Raw genomic sequence first — 18,571 nt, 5'->3', positions numbered from 1 at the left:
GCTTATTTCACCTGTGCTATTCAGCATTTTATATCACTCCTGCTTTGTCCATCTTTAGTAATTCTACCTCCCAAATAACAAAATTCTTCTACCTCTATAATCTTCTCTTTTCGTATTTTTATACTCAGTAGTCCATCTACATTACTTTTACTACATTTCATTACTTTTGTTTTGTTCTACTATATCATCAGAAAATTATGGCATCTTTATCTTTTCACCTTGCCCTGTTACTCTGGATGTAAATTGTTCTTTAACATCATGGACTGCTAGTTCTATGTAAAGATTAAAAAGTCACAGGGATATGGAATATCCTTGTTGAACTCCCTCTTTTAGGCTAGGCTTCTTTCTTATGTTCTTCGATTGTTACTGTTGCAGTTTGGTTCCTGTAAATGTTAGCAATTGTTCTTCTATTTCTATACTTGAAACCTAATTTTTTTAAATGCTGAACATTTTATTCCAGTCTACGTTATAAATTCCTTTTCTAAGTCTATAAGTGCCAAGTTTGTTGGTTTATATTTTTTTTAATCTTCCTTCTACTATTAATCTGAGTGCTAAAATTGCTTCCCTTGTCCCTATACTTTTCCTAAAATCAAATTATTCTTCTCCTAATATTTCTTCCACTCTCCTCTCAGTTCTTCTAAAGTCTCTTTTTGAAGTCTGACGGAACTTCCCCTTTTTTCGTAAATATTACACACCAGTTTGTATAATCCATCTATCACTTCCTCGCCTGCACTGCACAGTAATTCTGCAGGTATCCCATCTATCCCAGGACCTTTCTGCCATTCAGATTTTTTAGTGCTCTATTAAATTCAGATCTCAGCATTGTGTCTCCCTTTTCATCCTCTTCGTCTTCTTCATCTTCTATAATACCAGTTTCTAATTCATTTTCTCCATATAACTCTTTAATATATTCCACCCACCTATCGACCTTTTCTTTCATATTATAAATCAGTGTACCATTTTTTTTAACACATTTTTAGATTTTAATTTATGTGCCACAAAATTCTCCATAACTTTGCTGTATGCTCCGTCTACTTTACCAATAATCATTTCTCTTTCTACTTCTGAACACTTTTCTTTAATCCACTTTTCTTTTGCTAATTTGCACTTCCTGTTTATAGTATTTCTTAATTGTTGATAGTTCCTTTTACTTTCTTCATTACTAGCATTCTTATACGTTCTACATTCATTCATCAGCTGCAACATATCCTCTGATATCCAAGATATTCTACCAGTTCTCTTTGTTTCACCTAAGTTCACTTCTGCTAATTTAAGAATTTCCTTCTTAACATTCTCCCGTTCTTCTTCTATATTTCTACCTATCTTTTTTACTCAGACCTCTTGCAATATCCTCCTCAAAAATCTTTTCTACCTCCTCTCCTCTTTCTCTAAATTTTACCAATTTATCTGACATCTCTTCTTCAGATTTTTAAAACCCGACCTACAATCTAAGATCTATTAAAATCTACAATCTGCAATCTAAAATTGATTATTTATCTGGTTTATTTATTATGAATAAGTAAAAAAATATGATTTTTCTTTTATAAAAGAATTCCAGTATTAATAAAATCAATGCCATTAAAAACAGGTAACCATAAATACTCCTTCATAAATAATTCCTTCAGTACAGTGAAAATGGTAAGAGATGGAGAGGGAGTCCAAGGGAAAGGCGATTTAAGAATGTGATAACCAAGTTGGAGAGGAGAGCCCACTGGGCTGATTTAGTGGTTAACTCATAACCAAAAATTGCAATCAGCTGATTTCAAAGTTGAGAGTTCTAGGGTTCAAATCCTAGTAAAGGCAGTTACTTTTATATGGAACTGAATACTAGATCGTGGATACTGATGTTCTTTGGTGGTTGGGTTTCAATTAACTACACTTCTCAAGAGAGGTAGACCTGAGACTGTAAAAGACTACACTTCATTCACTCATACATATTATCCGCATTCATCCTCTGAAGTAACACCTTAACAGTGGTTTCAGAGGCTAAACAGAAAAAGAAAAAAAAGTGGGGAGAAGATGTGATGCAGAAAGCACAGTAAGAGAAGGATGGTTATGGACAGGGAGAGATGGAAGAGGATGGTAAATGACCCTAGTTAACTTGGATAATAGAATAATGATGATGATGTAATATAGATATTAATGGAACACAGTTTAATAAAAGAATAAAAATTTAATCTGCCTAATGATATACAATGTATATTGAATGGATTTGATGGTAAACATGAAGAGACTAAAAATTATTTCAATTTATTTACCTCATATTAATCTGATTTTATATTTATGAAAAAAATGTACATAAACCTCTAACTAGAAATGTCAAAAATTAATATTATGTATATGCAATTACTTATAGGATGTGAATAAAAAACATTTGGCTTCTAATATTAAACATGTGGTATATGTATAATAATCTGTTATGGGGAAATTTTTAATGTGCAACATTTACTGAAAAATAACAGAAATGGGTTATTTAAAAACAGATAAGGACTACCTTCAACTAACTGAAACTGAAGTTCTGAATTTTTGAGCACTTTTTCAAATATCATAAAAGAAAATCAACAATGAAGATATTTATAGATAATGTACAACTGTTCTGAGTACATTAATTCAGTACAGTTCTGAAACATACCAACTTCCATCGTAGACCTTAATAATATTACTTGTGATGCAGTACATTATATGAAATTATTCCTGCTTTATATGTTAATGTTGAAAGAACTAAATTTATTACCATAATGGCTGATTTCACATTGATATCCAGCAGATGGGCAAAAATATATGTCATTTTTTCTTGGACACTTTCATTCAGAGACTTCTTCACGTGCTTTTCAACAAAATATCTTAAGAAAATATAGCTATTTCATAAATTTTGTGTTTTACAATCTATCAGTTTTCATTCCATAAGTTTTAAAGCCATAGAGAAATTAAAAAATTGTTAGAATAAATAGTAGGCATTTACAGTAATACTCGTACATATCACACTGACAGTAAGAAACCTGGCTAGATAGATTTGTAATTGATAGAAAATAAAGTTTCAAGGGTAGTCCTTTGGCAGGTTTGTCCCAGTTAAAATGCAGATATCAAGGACATAATAATAGTAATCTTATTTATTCCCAATTCTTTTAGTAAAAATCCATTCAATCACTGGAAGATCACTGTGTGTTTTTGTGTATTTTTTCTGAAAAATATAACAAAAAAATACTCAAAAGATATTGAATATAATTAATTATTTTACAATATTATGAATTACTTGTTTTTATATTAAAAATCAAATGTTTTTATTTACTGAAGAATGTCTTCTCTTGCTATTGACAAGTAAGTTAGCAATTTTTTTATTATATTTTGGTTCATGACAAACCAATGATGAATATTATTTAATAATATAGACTTTGTAAACATCAAACTGAAAGAAATTTAATAATAAATGTAATATTTTCAAAACTTATGTCGTAACATTTTCATTCAGTGACTGGTTATGTATGGCATTCTCATATTGGTATCCCTTGATGTGATTGCAGGCAATTTTAAATTGTGTTTTTATTTAGTATATCACTGATATTTGATTATGTATTTCATGACTAATGAGTATCTTAACAGGTTGCCTTATTTTTATCTCTGTAGAACATAAAGTTGTCAATATTTTTTTAGATTTGTGATTTGCATCTGTGAAGTGATTGGCAGCCATTGACTATTAAGTTAAGCTATGAAAGAAGGGCTTTTAGTGTTCATTGTAACTTTGTTTGAACTCTTTGAACAACATAAAATATTGTTCAAAAGAACAATTCAATTTATACATCACATACATTGTGTTTTCTCTGATGATTTTATACTTAATGCAGTGATTTGTTTTGTTTTCATTAATTTGTTGTAATTTGTCGAATTATTTAATTCTTTACTCCCACAGTTCTAAAGTATGATCATTTGTGCAGATTTAATATATTTTGAATGATATTAACTGCAAATATTTGTTTTCTAATTATTATTAATTTAATAAACTCCAGATGCTTTTGTACAGCTATTCCCAACAGGTAATTGGAGTAACATGTGTAGTGCCATCTCTCACATACAATAGAATATTCTAAGCCTTTGAGTACTTATAGTCAGTATTATAATTTTTATCATATAATCTAGGTAATATTATAATTTTTATTTTAATAAAAGTCTTCATTATTAAAATTTTCAGATATATTTGACATCTTTTTGTTTTAATGTTTAGAAAATGGTATAGAAAAAGAACTCGAAGTACTAGATGGAAAAGAAGAAAGTATTCGAATAGTTTTGGAGGTATTATCTTTTTTTTTAATTTTAATTATTTTTCATGTTTAGTAATTGATTAGTAATTTATATAGAGAACATTTGCCTGCTGATGAGCTCTGAACAGCGCAGTCTTAATACATTGATACTAAAACTCTCATTGTTGTCAAATAACAATTTGTTATTTGGTGAGGTTTGATAAAAAAAATACACTGATTTTAGTTTTTCTCAAAAAATCTTTATTTATTGACCAACATTGATTTTCTCACCTTCAAAGTACTCCCCTTCAGATATAGTACATTTTTCCAGCTCTTTTTCGAATCTTCAAAACACCTCTGGCACAAAATTTTCAGTATGTCATTTAGCTCCTTCAACGATTTTGTCTTTATCTTTTCAAGGTTGGCAATAGGTCATCCTTTTATCGTGGTTCCTTTCAGCTTTGGGAATAGGAAGAAGTCACAGGGAGCCATATATGGTGAATACGAGGGCTATTATGATACTGAGACATCACAACAGTGTTGACTGTTGTGGCAAAAATCAACATTTTTGCCAAAAATTCACAAACAAGCAATGAAGTTGAGCAGGTGTTTTAGTATAGTGCAATTGCCATGAATTAATCATCATAAATCTGTGCATTTTCTTCAAACTGCTTCATGCAAACAGAAGTTGAAGAATGCAGTGATCCAGAACCTTCACATTCTATCAAACTTTATGAGTTTTTGGTCTTGGCTCTTCAGAAAGCTTCCATTGGGAAGACAGTCCTTAGTTTCAGCATCATACTCATACAACCATGTTTCATCACCAGTTAGGACCTGTTTTAACAGTTCTGGATTGTCATTCACTTTATTCAGCAACTTCTGAGCAATGTTCATTTGGCACTGCTGTTGGTCAGAATTCAATAATTTTTGAAAAATTTTGCTGTCACACGCCTCATGTCTGAAACATATAAAAAAATTTCTTGGCATGACCCAAATGATATGCCAACATCATCAGCAGCAATCTTTGTAATAGTGATTTGACAATTTCCCATAATTATTTTCTTCACTTTTTCGACGTTATTAGTTACTGATGTGCTGGGATGCCAGGATCTCATCACCTTCAACATCTTCACAGCCCTCTTGGAAATATTTGTGCCAGTTGTTAATGATTATTTTATTCATGGGAGAATTGCCAAAAGCAACATTCAGCATTTCCAATGGAGTGCTGAACTTTATTACATTCTTAAAACAAAATTTAATGCAAATTCTTTGTTTTCACTCAAGTCACTTAGCCTTTGCTTTGTTCCTTGTTCAAAAGATTTCTAGAAGTTCTGTTTTGGAATCTGATTCAGTTATGTTGTCATGTTTTTTGTAATGTTCTCTTGCTCTCAAAATCACAATCTTTTCAGTATGAGTTATGACTAAGAATCACAAGGAGCCATTTGTAGTATGTTTGGTGCTTGGTAAATCTGGAAGATTCATCAAATAAACCAGTAATTCCTGTAGAATACAAAGAATGGGAAGAGGAGACACTGTCATGGTAGAGTTTCCTTCATACAATTTCCTAATGCTTACTCTTCTGTTACAAGCTGCATAATTAAGACAGTGGGTTATCAACTTTTAACAACAATATTTATCACATGTTTGAGACATATTTTTGTTGTACAGCTTAACTGTAGTAAAAAGAAAAAAAAATGTTTTAAGTTTGATCCTGCTATTCATCTGCCACACATTTATGGAACTAAGAAAGTAGATGTAGTATTGTGTCTCAAAATACTATCTTTTTACATACAAACTGATAATAGCCATGTTTGTAACAATTTTCTTTTTCAATTCAATTCGTCTCAATCTAATTTCATTCATTTACATGTCAATACAATTTAGAAATAGGATAGTGCTTTTTCTGACTATAAACTATAGAAAAAGTTTAATACAGAACATACGAGGCTCAGCTGATAAATTTTGCTCATATATGCATGGGAAATCAGCATGGAAATGAAATTAAAAAAATGAATAAAAGTACCAGTACCTTAGCTACAAAATGCAGTATTTATTTTTCAATATAATCCCGTTTACACTGATACACTTTTCCCAACATGTGACAAGTTTTTGCATTCCATCACTGAAAGATTCTGGTGATCTTTCTCGGATCCAAGTGGCCACAGCTTCCTTCATCTCATCATTGGTGGTGTAATGATTACCTTTGAGATCCCTCTTGAGTTGAGGGAAGAATCGGAATCATATTTGAGCCAAATCTGGTGAGTTTAGCAGATACGAAATAGGCTTAAACTTCAGCTTGCAGATAGCCATCAGAGAATTTGCGTGGTACCCATCATGCACAGATTTTATGGTAACCCAACTGCTCAATAATGTGGGCTACTCGTTCTTTAGATATGCCTAACTGGATAGCGATCCATTGCTGGTTGATTCGCCGGTCACTTTGAAGCAAATCCTCCACCTCCTCTCGATGTTTCTCGTCAAGTCACAGAAACTGGTTGTCCGCTGTGAGGTACATCCTCAATTGTCACTTTACCAGCTTCACATTTGCAAAATTTCAATGCCCACCTATTCACAGTACTTCTGTCAACAGTTTCACTTCCTTAAATCGCTTTTAAATGATGAAAAATATTTGGATTCACATTTTCTGCTGTAAAAAATTCTATCACTACACGCTGTTTTAACCATGTTGACTTATTGGCCATACTCAACTCCACTTTTAACTGCAACTGAAAACAAAACGGTAAATGTTTTTCAACACGTTATCACAGGTTTGTAGAGGGGGTTTTGCTATCATGTGCTGCCATCCCCAACTCAATAGTACCTTTGTATCCATATAGCATGCTAGTGTGCAAAATTTATCAGCCAAGCGTCGTACTAAGCAAGTTAAAACACTGCATTTTGCAAAATTAGACAAACAAAACCCAGAATTGAATTCTGGAACTTATTATGAAAACTTAAATGAATTTTTAAAATGTTTAAGCATAACAGATGTCAAAATTTACACTATCAAAAATTGTATAAATTAAAATGTTATGTTCCATGTCTAGTAATGTATATTTTGTCATACAGTTAAATTAAATTGGAAGGAGAAACAAATAAAACACTTATCCTCTTTGTTTCCTCCAAATTCCCTCTTTTTTGTAACTAATGTTTCAATTAGAAAAAAAAACATTACAGACATTGTTAAAGATACTAAAAAAAATCAGAATAACCAACATTAATGCACAATCATTATCAGCGTAAAGTAACAGGTACTGTGTTAAAACATAAATTATGTTAATATATCCCCCTGATAACCTGTATAAACACAACAATAATTCTTGCATGTTTACATAATTCAAGATAGAAAAGAAATTTTTACTCTTTTCTTCAGCAAATATTTCACTCTGCAGATTTTAGTCAAAATTAAGAGGGATAATTTTAGTCAAAAATTTTATAAACTTCAATTATAAAACTAATAAAGTTTAACATGTACAAGTCCTGTTTTAAAACAAATAGTTCTTCTAAGATTAAATTTTGTTGTGTTAAACACGAATTATTTTACTCATATTATTAATCGATGGGAAAACTTTCTTTATTGAAAAAACTGAAATTGTGAACTTTAGCACGGAAACTTTACACAAAACTTTTTCTGGCTGTAATTGGTGCTACTTTTCGCTGTAGTTAAAAACCCTGCTTTCACAGTGTTTTATGTAATTCATATTATTTATTATTTTATATCACAAAAAATTTAATTGGTAAAATTAGTAAGGTCATATGGTATATTTATATTACAGTATTTTAATTATTGTTGATTATTTTAAATAAAAGATTAGGGTAATTGATATACATTTAGAAATTTTTCAAATTATTTATTGTTTTTACATGTTTATTTATTACTCAAATGATTAGTATTACTTTTTGATGAGATACCTGAATATGATTTTATACTATTTGTTTTTGTATATGCATGTATCAGTTAATATTGAATCCACTTGCTGAGCATCATAATTTAAAAATAAAAACATGTTTCTTTATACAGAGTATCCCAAATGAAACTGCAATATCTACAAATGTTTAATCTATTATATTCAAATAATAATGATAGAAACAAGAATTTTTTTTACAGAAGTAGGTCTCAATATGATCACCATTTTCCTCCATGGATATTTCAACGTGTTGGAAAATGCACACTGAAACACCAAAGAAGTGATTGCATTTACAAATTCAATTGAATTATCTTTCAGTTCAACCAGTACATGAGGATTTTTTTTAATAAATAGATCCTTTCATTGCTCCACATAAATAAAAATCTGTAGGTGAAAGCTCTGGGAATCTCAGTGGACAGATGTGCTTTGAAATAAGTCTATCCCCAAAAACTTCATACACCAAATATAGTGAAACAAGTGTCGTTCTATCTTGTTAAATGTAAGCTCCAGCAATCTCTTCTTCATTTATTAAGCCAATGAAAGGTTAAATGGTTTCAATGCAATAACATTGTGAATTTACTGTATTCTGAAAAAACCAAACCGCTATCCACTTACATAACATAGCACATATACTCGAATTTTTTCATAGTGTAATGGTTATTTGAAGATATTATGAGGATTATTCACAGACCACATCTGAGTGTTGTGTGTTGACTGTTGACATGACCATCAAGAATGTCTTCCCCTTTTTCATTTATAGAATTCAAAAATCACTGGCAACATTCAAAATCTTTAGGAAAATCAGTATTGTGTAATAAATGCACTGCGGTTATTTTGTATGGATTTAGTTTTAAATTTGTAGTTAATCCTTTGTGCATACTACTCCTTGAGATTTCTATTTGTTGTGCCAATTTTATGACAGATATTTTTGGACTTTGGGTTATGCAATCAAAAATATCATATTAATTTTGCTCTTTTAAGATAGATGGTCTTTCAGACTTAGTCACGTCTTTGACAGATCTAGTTTCTCAGAGGTTATTGATCAATTTTTTCTAATCGTTGGGATGTGGAACATTGTTGTCTTTGATGAAACATCTTCATCTCTTACTCTATGCACTCACTACTGCAATGAAGCACATCTTCAATAAAAAAATGCAAGCTTCAAATATTAAAATCATTGTCATACATTGGAAACAAAAGAGTGAACAAAACCTTCAATGATTATTAAATTAAAAGTTGTTGTCAATTGTGAAACGTAGAAAACAACTGTAAACAAAGTTAGCTGATAGTTCACTTCTGACACTATGAAAAAGTAAGTCACCCGTACATTTGGGACAACCGGCATTTACTTGATGAAAAAAAAATATTTTTTTTAGCATACCCTAAACATGAATCTGATGAAATAAAGATTTGATGAATGAATTTCTTTACTTTAATCAAATAAGTAAAGGCTGAATGGAAAGTTCCACCCCACGTGATTGCTATCAGTTTTACCTACTAAATAATTGATTGCAATAATGCAAAATATCAAATATAAAACACAGAAAGAAGAAATAAATTCATTAAAATAATACATAAAATTGATATATTTAACAATTCTGTGTATGATTAATGTGGCCCTCTCATCTAATACCTTGATAGATGTATCAAATACTAATATTTTACATTTTCTTGATTTCATTACAACTCCAACTCGGATCAGGATAATTTTCAGTATGTAATCTTAAATCCAAGTCTTCAGTTTGAATTATTTTCCCCTACAATAAAGTAATACAATTACTAATAGATAATTAGTTTATTATAATCAAGCTACATTTTAAGATGGATAAAGAGACCTTTCTCAGCAATTCTAAAATTATTTTTCTAAAATTAAATTAATTTTAAAATTATTCTAACATTTTTTTGGAAAAAATGATATATTTGATTCATATATATATGTATAATATATTTGATTTATATATATATATATTTGATTCTTGGTAATCAAATTGATTACCATAAATAACTGAGATTAAATAATATTTTGCAGATTAGATAGTACAATAATTTTATTGCAAAATTTTGTATTCTTGGGTTTGTTAAAACAGACTTAACATTATCATGTTAATCATAGCACTTCAGTGACAGTCACAAAAATCTGCTGGTTCACTGTTAAGTTGATTAGCTTTTATTGTGTTTACAGAAAGTAGATGAATTAACACTTGATGACACAATAAAAGAAGAAGAAGAAGAAGATGTGGAGGCTGAAGAACAAGAAAAAGAAGAAGAGGCAGAAATAGAAAATAATCCACCAGAAGAAGAAGAAAATGATGTAGATGAAGAAGCAGTAGAAGAAATTGCTGAAGATAATGAAAAGACTGACAAAACGGAGAACAGGGTCAAAGATGACAATAGACTGAGTAATGACAAAGATGTTGATAAGCATATCAGACAAGTAAGTTTCATTTTTATATTTAAAATAAGTATTTACCAAAACATAATTAATAATAATTAAACTATTAAAATATTTAAATTATAAAATTAATATAAATCATATAATAAAATTATTAAAAAGTTAATTATAATTTAAAAGTTAAAACTTATTATTTTGTTTTTATTTTATGATTAAAATTGATTTTTATAATTTGAGAAAATAATTCCATTTATTAAACTGCTTAATTTTATAATGTTATTAAAATCTTATTGATAATCTAAATTATATTTTTGAAAGATTTGTCCTGCCTGATTTTATTATTAATAGAATGTATGAAATATAAAATAGCAGGATTTATGTTAAATTAATTAAATCTATTAAAAGAAAGACACGGATTGTAAAATATCTGTATAACTTATTTTATATAATTTTAACACATTGTAAAATATCAAATGGTAATTATCTTATTATAGATGTTTAATTATATCTTTACATAATTACCATTCATTATTAAGACATTAATTTGTTAAACCTAAACACAAAAAATGTCATTATGTGAGCGCCATAGAATTGTTATTGCCCACACATGGTCACATAGTGAACTTATTTATCAGTATTTTGACTTCAATCAGTTTTCTGAACAGTTTTTTTATAGAAAGAAATTGTTAGTAGCCAATCATCTTCCTTTTTAAGACAACATACTATTCTTATGAAGCTTTTTGTTAAAATTTTACGTTAGACAAGTTACAATTTTTAGTGTAAAGTAATTCAAAAACTACCCAGATAAACATTATTTAGATAAGATATTGTAATGAAAATCTTCTTTTTTTTTTAATACAAAATATATATTTATACATATAATAAACAATTTTCTTTATTATAATTTAATTCATTAAAAGTGACTCACCATGTAAGAACTTCAGAAGTTATCTTACATTAGTACATACGGTATTCCAGCTGCTGTTTAATATAAAAAATACTGTTCAGTATAAGAACAAGTCATTCAAACCTTTCCATTATGGGTTATCTTGATCATATGCCATCTATTAATATGTAATAAAGTACCTACCTACTGCTGAATGTGACAAACTTCAATAGTAGCACACCTAGCAGATGCAGCATTAAACACTACTTGGTACACTCCAGGTTATTAAGTCCATGGGTGTCTTTTGTCTTCTGAACAAAATTAAATTCACTGGAATTTCAGCTATAAAGTAAAGAAGCTCAAAACTACATGCTCAGTAGTGCTTCACTGAAAGTTATTTATTTTTTTTTAAGTTTATTAATTTTTTTCTCTGAAAGTTTTGTTTTAAGTTATTAATTTAGATGAAGTTTAAGCTTGACCTACATTTTAAAAAAAAATGGCTATTACTCTACTTACTCAGTTCCATCTTGCTCATTAATCAAGGCATAGTAAACTTCACCAAGAGTAACTGACCTGAACTGAGACCACCTGTTTTTGCTTATGGAAGCCCTGATCAGCTGACTTTGCAAGGTAGATCCCTAATATACTTCAATGTTAAAGCATTTGAACTTCCATTCTTGAGCTACAAGCATGAGATAACCTGGCTACAGCAGAGAGATTCTCAGGTTTGTTGTACAGCCTTATTGCCTTTCCAAGTAATAAGAGCTACCATTACTCTCACAAGTACACAAATAATATGCTCAACTAGTGTACAAAAATTATATGCATGATTGTTAAACCACAGTTGAACACTTCAACAAAGATAGTTGCAATTTAATTTTTAAATTATTCAATTAAAAGATTGATTCTATACATTGTTAAATTATAAGAAATTTATTTTCAAAGATGTGCATTTAATTGTATAAAATTAGTCTAAATTCATGCATTAACTATATTAAAATGATATTCATTTTAGTGAATTTATTACAAATACATTATACAGTTTACTTTAATGTATATATAACAACAGATGCCTCATTTTCAGTTTCTCTCATCCAGGAAAATTTAAATAATGAATTATCTCACTAAAATAACGAATTTAAATGAATGTAGTTATTTTTAGATACTGCTTTTTTATTTAGAAAAATCATTTTTTATTACTTAAAATGTGGTCGTCAATGATTAGATCTAACTTTAAATGAAATGGTAGTATATTCATACTTTACTTATATATTTATGTAAAACTTCTGCATGCATTAACATGATTAAGTTTGGTAATGTATGGTGTAGGTTTTATTCAGTTTTTGTTTTATTCATTTTTTCATGTATGCTTGTTAAAGGGTAGGTTGAAGATAGTAGTCTTCAATAACATCCTGCATCCTAAAGAAGTGATTATGACTTATGTTGTGTATTTGTGTAACTTTATTTTATTAAAATTAACAAAAAGTCTTATTTATGTTATAAAGTATTATAACATACTTTTCAACTATGTAGAAAAGTATATACATTTTTTTTTTTTTTTTTAATTTCAAATGCTACACAAAATACCATCTCCTCACTGTCACCCACACTTAAGAAAACTGCATCTAGCATTGTTTATCACCAAAGTAAACATGCATATGATTCTCTGCGAATGAGTGACTGTTGATTGGGGTGATTGTAATTGTTAAAATCTTAAATTTTTTTAAATTTTGAATAAAAATAATATATGGAATTAATTTAGAAAACGTTTTACTCATTGTTAGGGAAATAAAAAAATAGGGTTAATTAATGTACCTTTTTAATACAATCACTTATTTTTGTTATGCTACACATTTAAAATATTCAGACATATACTGTTTTTCAATGTACACTCCCTCTCTGATAAAGCAGTATATATTTATGCAGAAGATTTATAAATCGAATCCCTATTAGTTATGACAGTAATGAAATACCATTTTTATTCTCAGTAATAATTAGCTTTAAAAAAATTCTTACTATGTACATTAAAAAAGAGCAGATGGACAAGGAACTTCAATATTATAGCTTTCTTTGTGTCCTTTATTAGTTGCCAATGGACACAAACTTATTGCACTATATTTTGGGCTCTGAATAATTTTGAACAAAATCCCAGATGATAAGATGAAAAGCTTAAATTTTTGTTACAAATAATATGAGCAATGAATGGCAATTAGTATACAAATTTGTCTCTACTGCAATGAAAGATCTGCTGATATAGAATGGACACCATTCCTTTATTTATCTATCATTAAATAGCCATATATCATTATAAGTTTAGAATTACAATGATTCTAGGCTGACATTAAATTGGTCCTCTTTCTCTATCCGCTTTCCATTCTTTATTGTTCATTCCCTCCCTCTTCCTATGGAGAGTACCTTGGGAATTGTGTCTGCTTCCAACTTGTAGTACTTTCTAATAGCCAACTAGGAGATTGATTATTCCGCTTATGGTAATATCCAGTCACTGAATAGGAACTCTTTTCTCAATCAGTGATTGTACAAAATTCCTAACAGTTGAGTTTCCTATTAGGTAAAGTCAAACATGATATATTTTTAAAATCTATATTCAAGGACCACTACAAGCATTTTCACCGCAATATCTATACAAATTCACTACGACACTATCATAGCTAGTAAATTATGTTCAGGAGAAAACTCTGTCTGAGTTCATGATGAATTATTATTAATTCTATCTATTTCAACCAAAAAAATTGATTAGCTGATGCATCCCTCCTCTTCTTATCTCCAACTTAAGTCCTGTCAAAGTGTTCAGTAACCACTATTATACTACCTATGTCTAGAAAATTATTTATGTTTCTATATAGCAATCAAGGTCTCGGACTTTGTGGAAAAAATTTTAGTGTTAAGGTTACTCTTAGCAGAGGTTTTATAATTTATAACAAGTAAGAATAAACACAGCTTGAAGTATTTACTTAAATAAACAATAAAGACAAGCACAGACCATTGTACAGAATCTAAGTGAATTTTCACTGGCCAGTGGTAATAAATCTTCAATCACAAATAACAATTGGCAACACTTCCCTGATTACTTAAGGATAAAAAAATGTTTTTGTAGAGAATTCTACAAAGTAATTTGGTAGATGGATAAGCTGTATCTACCATTATTAAATAAAATTAAAAATGATTAAATACAATATAACAGTTATGCATTCAATAAATGCACATTGATGGTATTTAAACAGTGAACAATTTTCTGACTTCCCTTATATACTGCTTATTTTAATTATAACATAAGGCATTCATTCATTGGTGGGTTGAAGCTTGCTGATAATTTTTTTATTTGTGTTTGTATCTGTGTAATAATAATGGGTTTTGCATGAAGTTTTCTTATTTTATTATTATGATTATTTGTTCATCAGTCACATTCTAATTAATTCTATTCATCTTGGTGAAAGTATTATAATCAACATATTTTTTTATTTTTTTTTATTTAATTCTTTAAAGAATAAATTTTTTAAACATTCATTCATATATATTTTTTGCAAAATATTTTACAGTTTTAAACGTATTTTGAGTCTTCCATTTGAAAATTTTGATTTTTGTTAAATATCATTTAGTTATAAATATTCTTTGCAGGTTTACAGCAATGGTAGGCATGCCACACATGCTTTACCCTACACAATTGATGAACTAGGAAGTATAGAGTTCACAACTACACCATATGCTTGACAGAGGTGAAAACATTTTAAATGTGTGATAATTATAACTGCTTCTGTGAATTTATTTGATTTGTGTTTGTTTTATTGTCATACCACAGCTACTTTAATTTGGCACTATTATAATTACACACTGTACATTTGTAAACATTTTTATGCTAGAGAATAATGTATTCTTTTTACATTTTATTTGGTTAAATTTTTATTATTACACATGTTTTCACAGCTCAAATGTCTGATATTAAAAATCCATGCATGTTGATTTCTTCATTGTATTTACTTCTTTCAGTGTTTTTGCTGCTTAATTGTGTCTTGAATTGTATATTTGGTCAGTAATATAACTTATCATGTATTCCCAGTTTTATATGTGCATGTCATTATCAATCACTGCTCAAAAGCATAGTCATTTTTTGGTTCTGGGAAAGACAGTTACTGATGGTTCCATAACATTTTGAATACCTCAGAGACCATATTGAAAGTAAGAATAAAATTCCAGTACCCAAAGTGTCATTTAATAATTTTTTCTTATAACACCAAAGCTGAACGAACCATGGTAGATGATATGCTCTGCATATTGTTTTGCATAGCACAACATAAAATAATAACAACAATAACATTTTTGTCAGTCCATTTGATAATTTTTTTTATTTGTGTCAAAACATTGAAATTAACATCAACATTTTTTTAACTTGCATGAAAAAACCTGATAGGTATATATATATGTATGTATAAATCCACCAACAATAGGGATAATGGTGCCCATCATGATGAAGGGATTTTAGGAAATATCTTTATTATATAATCAAACAAGGAATAATAATAAATTTCATATGTGTGTGTACATTTAATTTGTTGTTTTGCCAAATTTATTACATTTGAAAATTTCATATTTTTCATGCATGTTAAGATTAAAAATATTTGTCATTTTATGGTTACTAATCTCTTTTAGTATATGGGTCCTGTTTTTATGAGATGATTTGCAAAGGTTTATTATGTTGGCTGTAATTGATAAATATGTTATTTGTATATGTGGGTGCATCCAGTCTAACCGAAGCATTTAGTAGCCAGGACAGTCTAATTTATATACCGAGTTGGTCTAGTGGCGAACACATCTTTCCAAATCAGCTGATTTGGAAGTCAAGAGTTCCAGCATTCAAGTCCTATTAAAGACTTGAATACGGATTACTTGTATTCTGTTTTACTGTTACTTGTATATGGATTTGAATACTAGATCATGGATACTGGTGATCTTTGGTGGTTGGGTTGGGTTTCAATTAACCACACATCTCAGGAATGGTCAAACTGAGGCTGTACAAGACTACACTTCATTTACACTCATACATATCATCCTCTGAAGTAATACCTGAACAGTAATTTCCGGAGGCTTAACAGGAAAAAAGAAGTCTTAATTTATATAACAGATGCTGAGTTTATAAGTGAATATTTTATCTGTTTTCTGTATAATACATGGTAATCTACCTTCTTTAAAATAATTGGCAATTTTATTTGATTTTTGGTTGATATTAATATTATTATTGATATAATGTATTTATTTGTTAAATATGTTTTATTACTAGATTTTTTTATCTAGTAGTTTGTTATGTAACATGTTGTCAATAAGTGTATGTAGGTAGCCCATTAATGTTGTCAGATGAGTTTAAAACCAAATTATTTAGCACTATACAGGTAAACACAAAGACTAATTCAAATCTAACTTTTAACGCCTAACAGTTTGTAATAATGGTACAGCATTTGTTACGTTTTCACCCCCTCTTGCCATCAGGTGCTGAAACCTAGTGGTAGCTAGGGTACCCACAGCAAACTATGGTCGCCAGGTCATCACGCCACTCTTCGTCACAAGCTGCTCCCTTGAGCACTGTACGCAAAATCTCACAAGGAAAAGCCTTGAGAAATAAGATCATGGAACCATGATCTTATCTGATGATGATCTGGAACCATGAAGACATTAATTCCATTCATTTTTCTGAAGAAAAATGTCTCATTGAGAAAACCATGAACAACTATATGCATAGTTTGGAGAAGCACCATCTATTAAAAGATATCAGTATAATCTATTGGGAGAAATGTTAATAGTTAAAGCAAAACTAAGAAATTGTGAAAAAGTCATGGTAGATTTCAAAAAAAAAAAGGAGTGAAACATTTACTTCTTTTGGAGAATCATCTTTATGTGATGAATGCTTGTGGATTTTCTGTGGTCTCATAATGACATTGCATAAATGAGCATGTTCAGAAACACAAAAATTGGTTTTGTTGTTGAAAATCTGTCTAAAAAATGTTTTATCTATGCTGTGTCCATGATACACGTGCACCTTTCCCTGAGGAAGTATTTTCTTCTATCCTACATTTTTTCAGGTAGTATAAAAACTAATGTTCTCATAAATTTGATACTTCTTTCATATCTCCATTAATTTTCCATATGGAATTACAATAATTTAAAACTGAATTATAACTTTATTTGTGATATTATTTTCTACTCGGTACATAATGTTTAAAAGTCTTTGTGATTAATTCTAATACAGCCCTTTTTTTTGTAAAGGTTTATGCATTTTCTGTCAAACTCATTTACTTTTTTAATTAACATTAAAGTGGAAAACTATTGTGAATGAAAAAATGTAAATCTAGCCCTGCTGTATCGTAAACCAAAATTTTCAGTATCAATTTTGTAACTTCTTTTGTAGAAATCAAATATAATATAGTAATTACTTTATTCTTTGATTCTATTTTTTATTCATTCTCTAAAAAAATGTTTACTAAGTTTTATTGTATTAACCTGTCTACAAAACAAGAGTTTTACAAGAGAAGCAGTTTTCTCATTCAATAAAATTATATTACTTCCTGCCATCATCATATTTTGTAATGTCTTTAACAGTTTATTTACTATATTTTACCTGTATTTTTCATTAGGTTACTCAAAATTTAAGTAGATTAAGGAGATTACCCTTTAAATGCACTTAGGTCCCTTTAGCTCTAAACATTTACAACATCTGAAACCATGATTTGTTATTTTGTCATCATTAAACATCTTAAAACCGCCGGCCTCCATGGTGCCAGTGGTAGCATCACAGCCTTTCACCTGGAGGTCCCAGGTTCAAATCCTAGTCAGGCATGGTATTTTCACACACACTAAAAATCATTCGTCTCATCCTCCAAAGTAATATTTAACTGTGAACCTCGAGGTTAAACAAATAAAAATTTTAAAACCAGCTTAGTTTTGTTTATTGATACTAATTTTTTATATTATGAAATTAATGGAAAATTACAACACATAAGCTGTTTAGTATTATTATTTCCAAATTGTAATAACTTAATAAAATTGTTATTTTGTTTTTCACTTATTGCAATACCCCAAAAAAACTTTAAATTTAAACTAAATTTAAACTTTAGTTTAAATTTAAACTTACTAAGAAAACTTA

General features: G+C 29.2%; 1 protein-coding gene across 4 annotated transcripts in view; it reads left to right on the top strand.

Moving 5' to 3' along the window:
* Positions 1 to 18,571, top strand: part of axo (axotactin) — a 235,087-nt gene that overhangs the window by 203,272 nt on the left and 13,244 nt on the right. For 3 of the 4 annotated variants that reach the window (XM_075369761.1, XM_075369760.1, XM_075369762.1), the window contains 2 exons: positions 4,220 to 4,287; positions 10,326 to 10,577. In XM_075369761.1, coding sequence (XP_075225876.1) covers positions 4,220 to 4,287; positions 10,326 to 10,577 — 320 coding nt within the window. Of the gene's footprint in view, positions 1 to 4,219; positions 4,288 to 10,325; positions 10,578 to 15,057; positions 15,156 to 18,571 lie in introns of all 4 variants that reach the window. The other variant, XR_012756891.1, reaches the window with a different exon arrangement.

Source organism: Lycorma delicatula, chromosome 6 (assembly GCF_047948215.1).
Source record: "Lycorma delicatula isolate Av1 chromosome 6, ASM4794821v1, whole genome shotgun sequence".
Lineage (NCBI taxonomy): Eukaryota > Metazoa > Arthropoda > Insecta > Hemiptera > Fulgoridae > Lycorma > Lycorma delicatula.
Note: the sequence above shows the minus strand (reverse complement) of the source record. Positions and strands in the feature narration are given on the sequence as shown.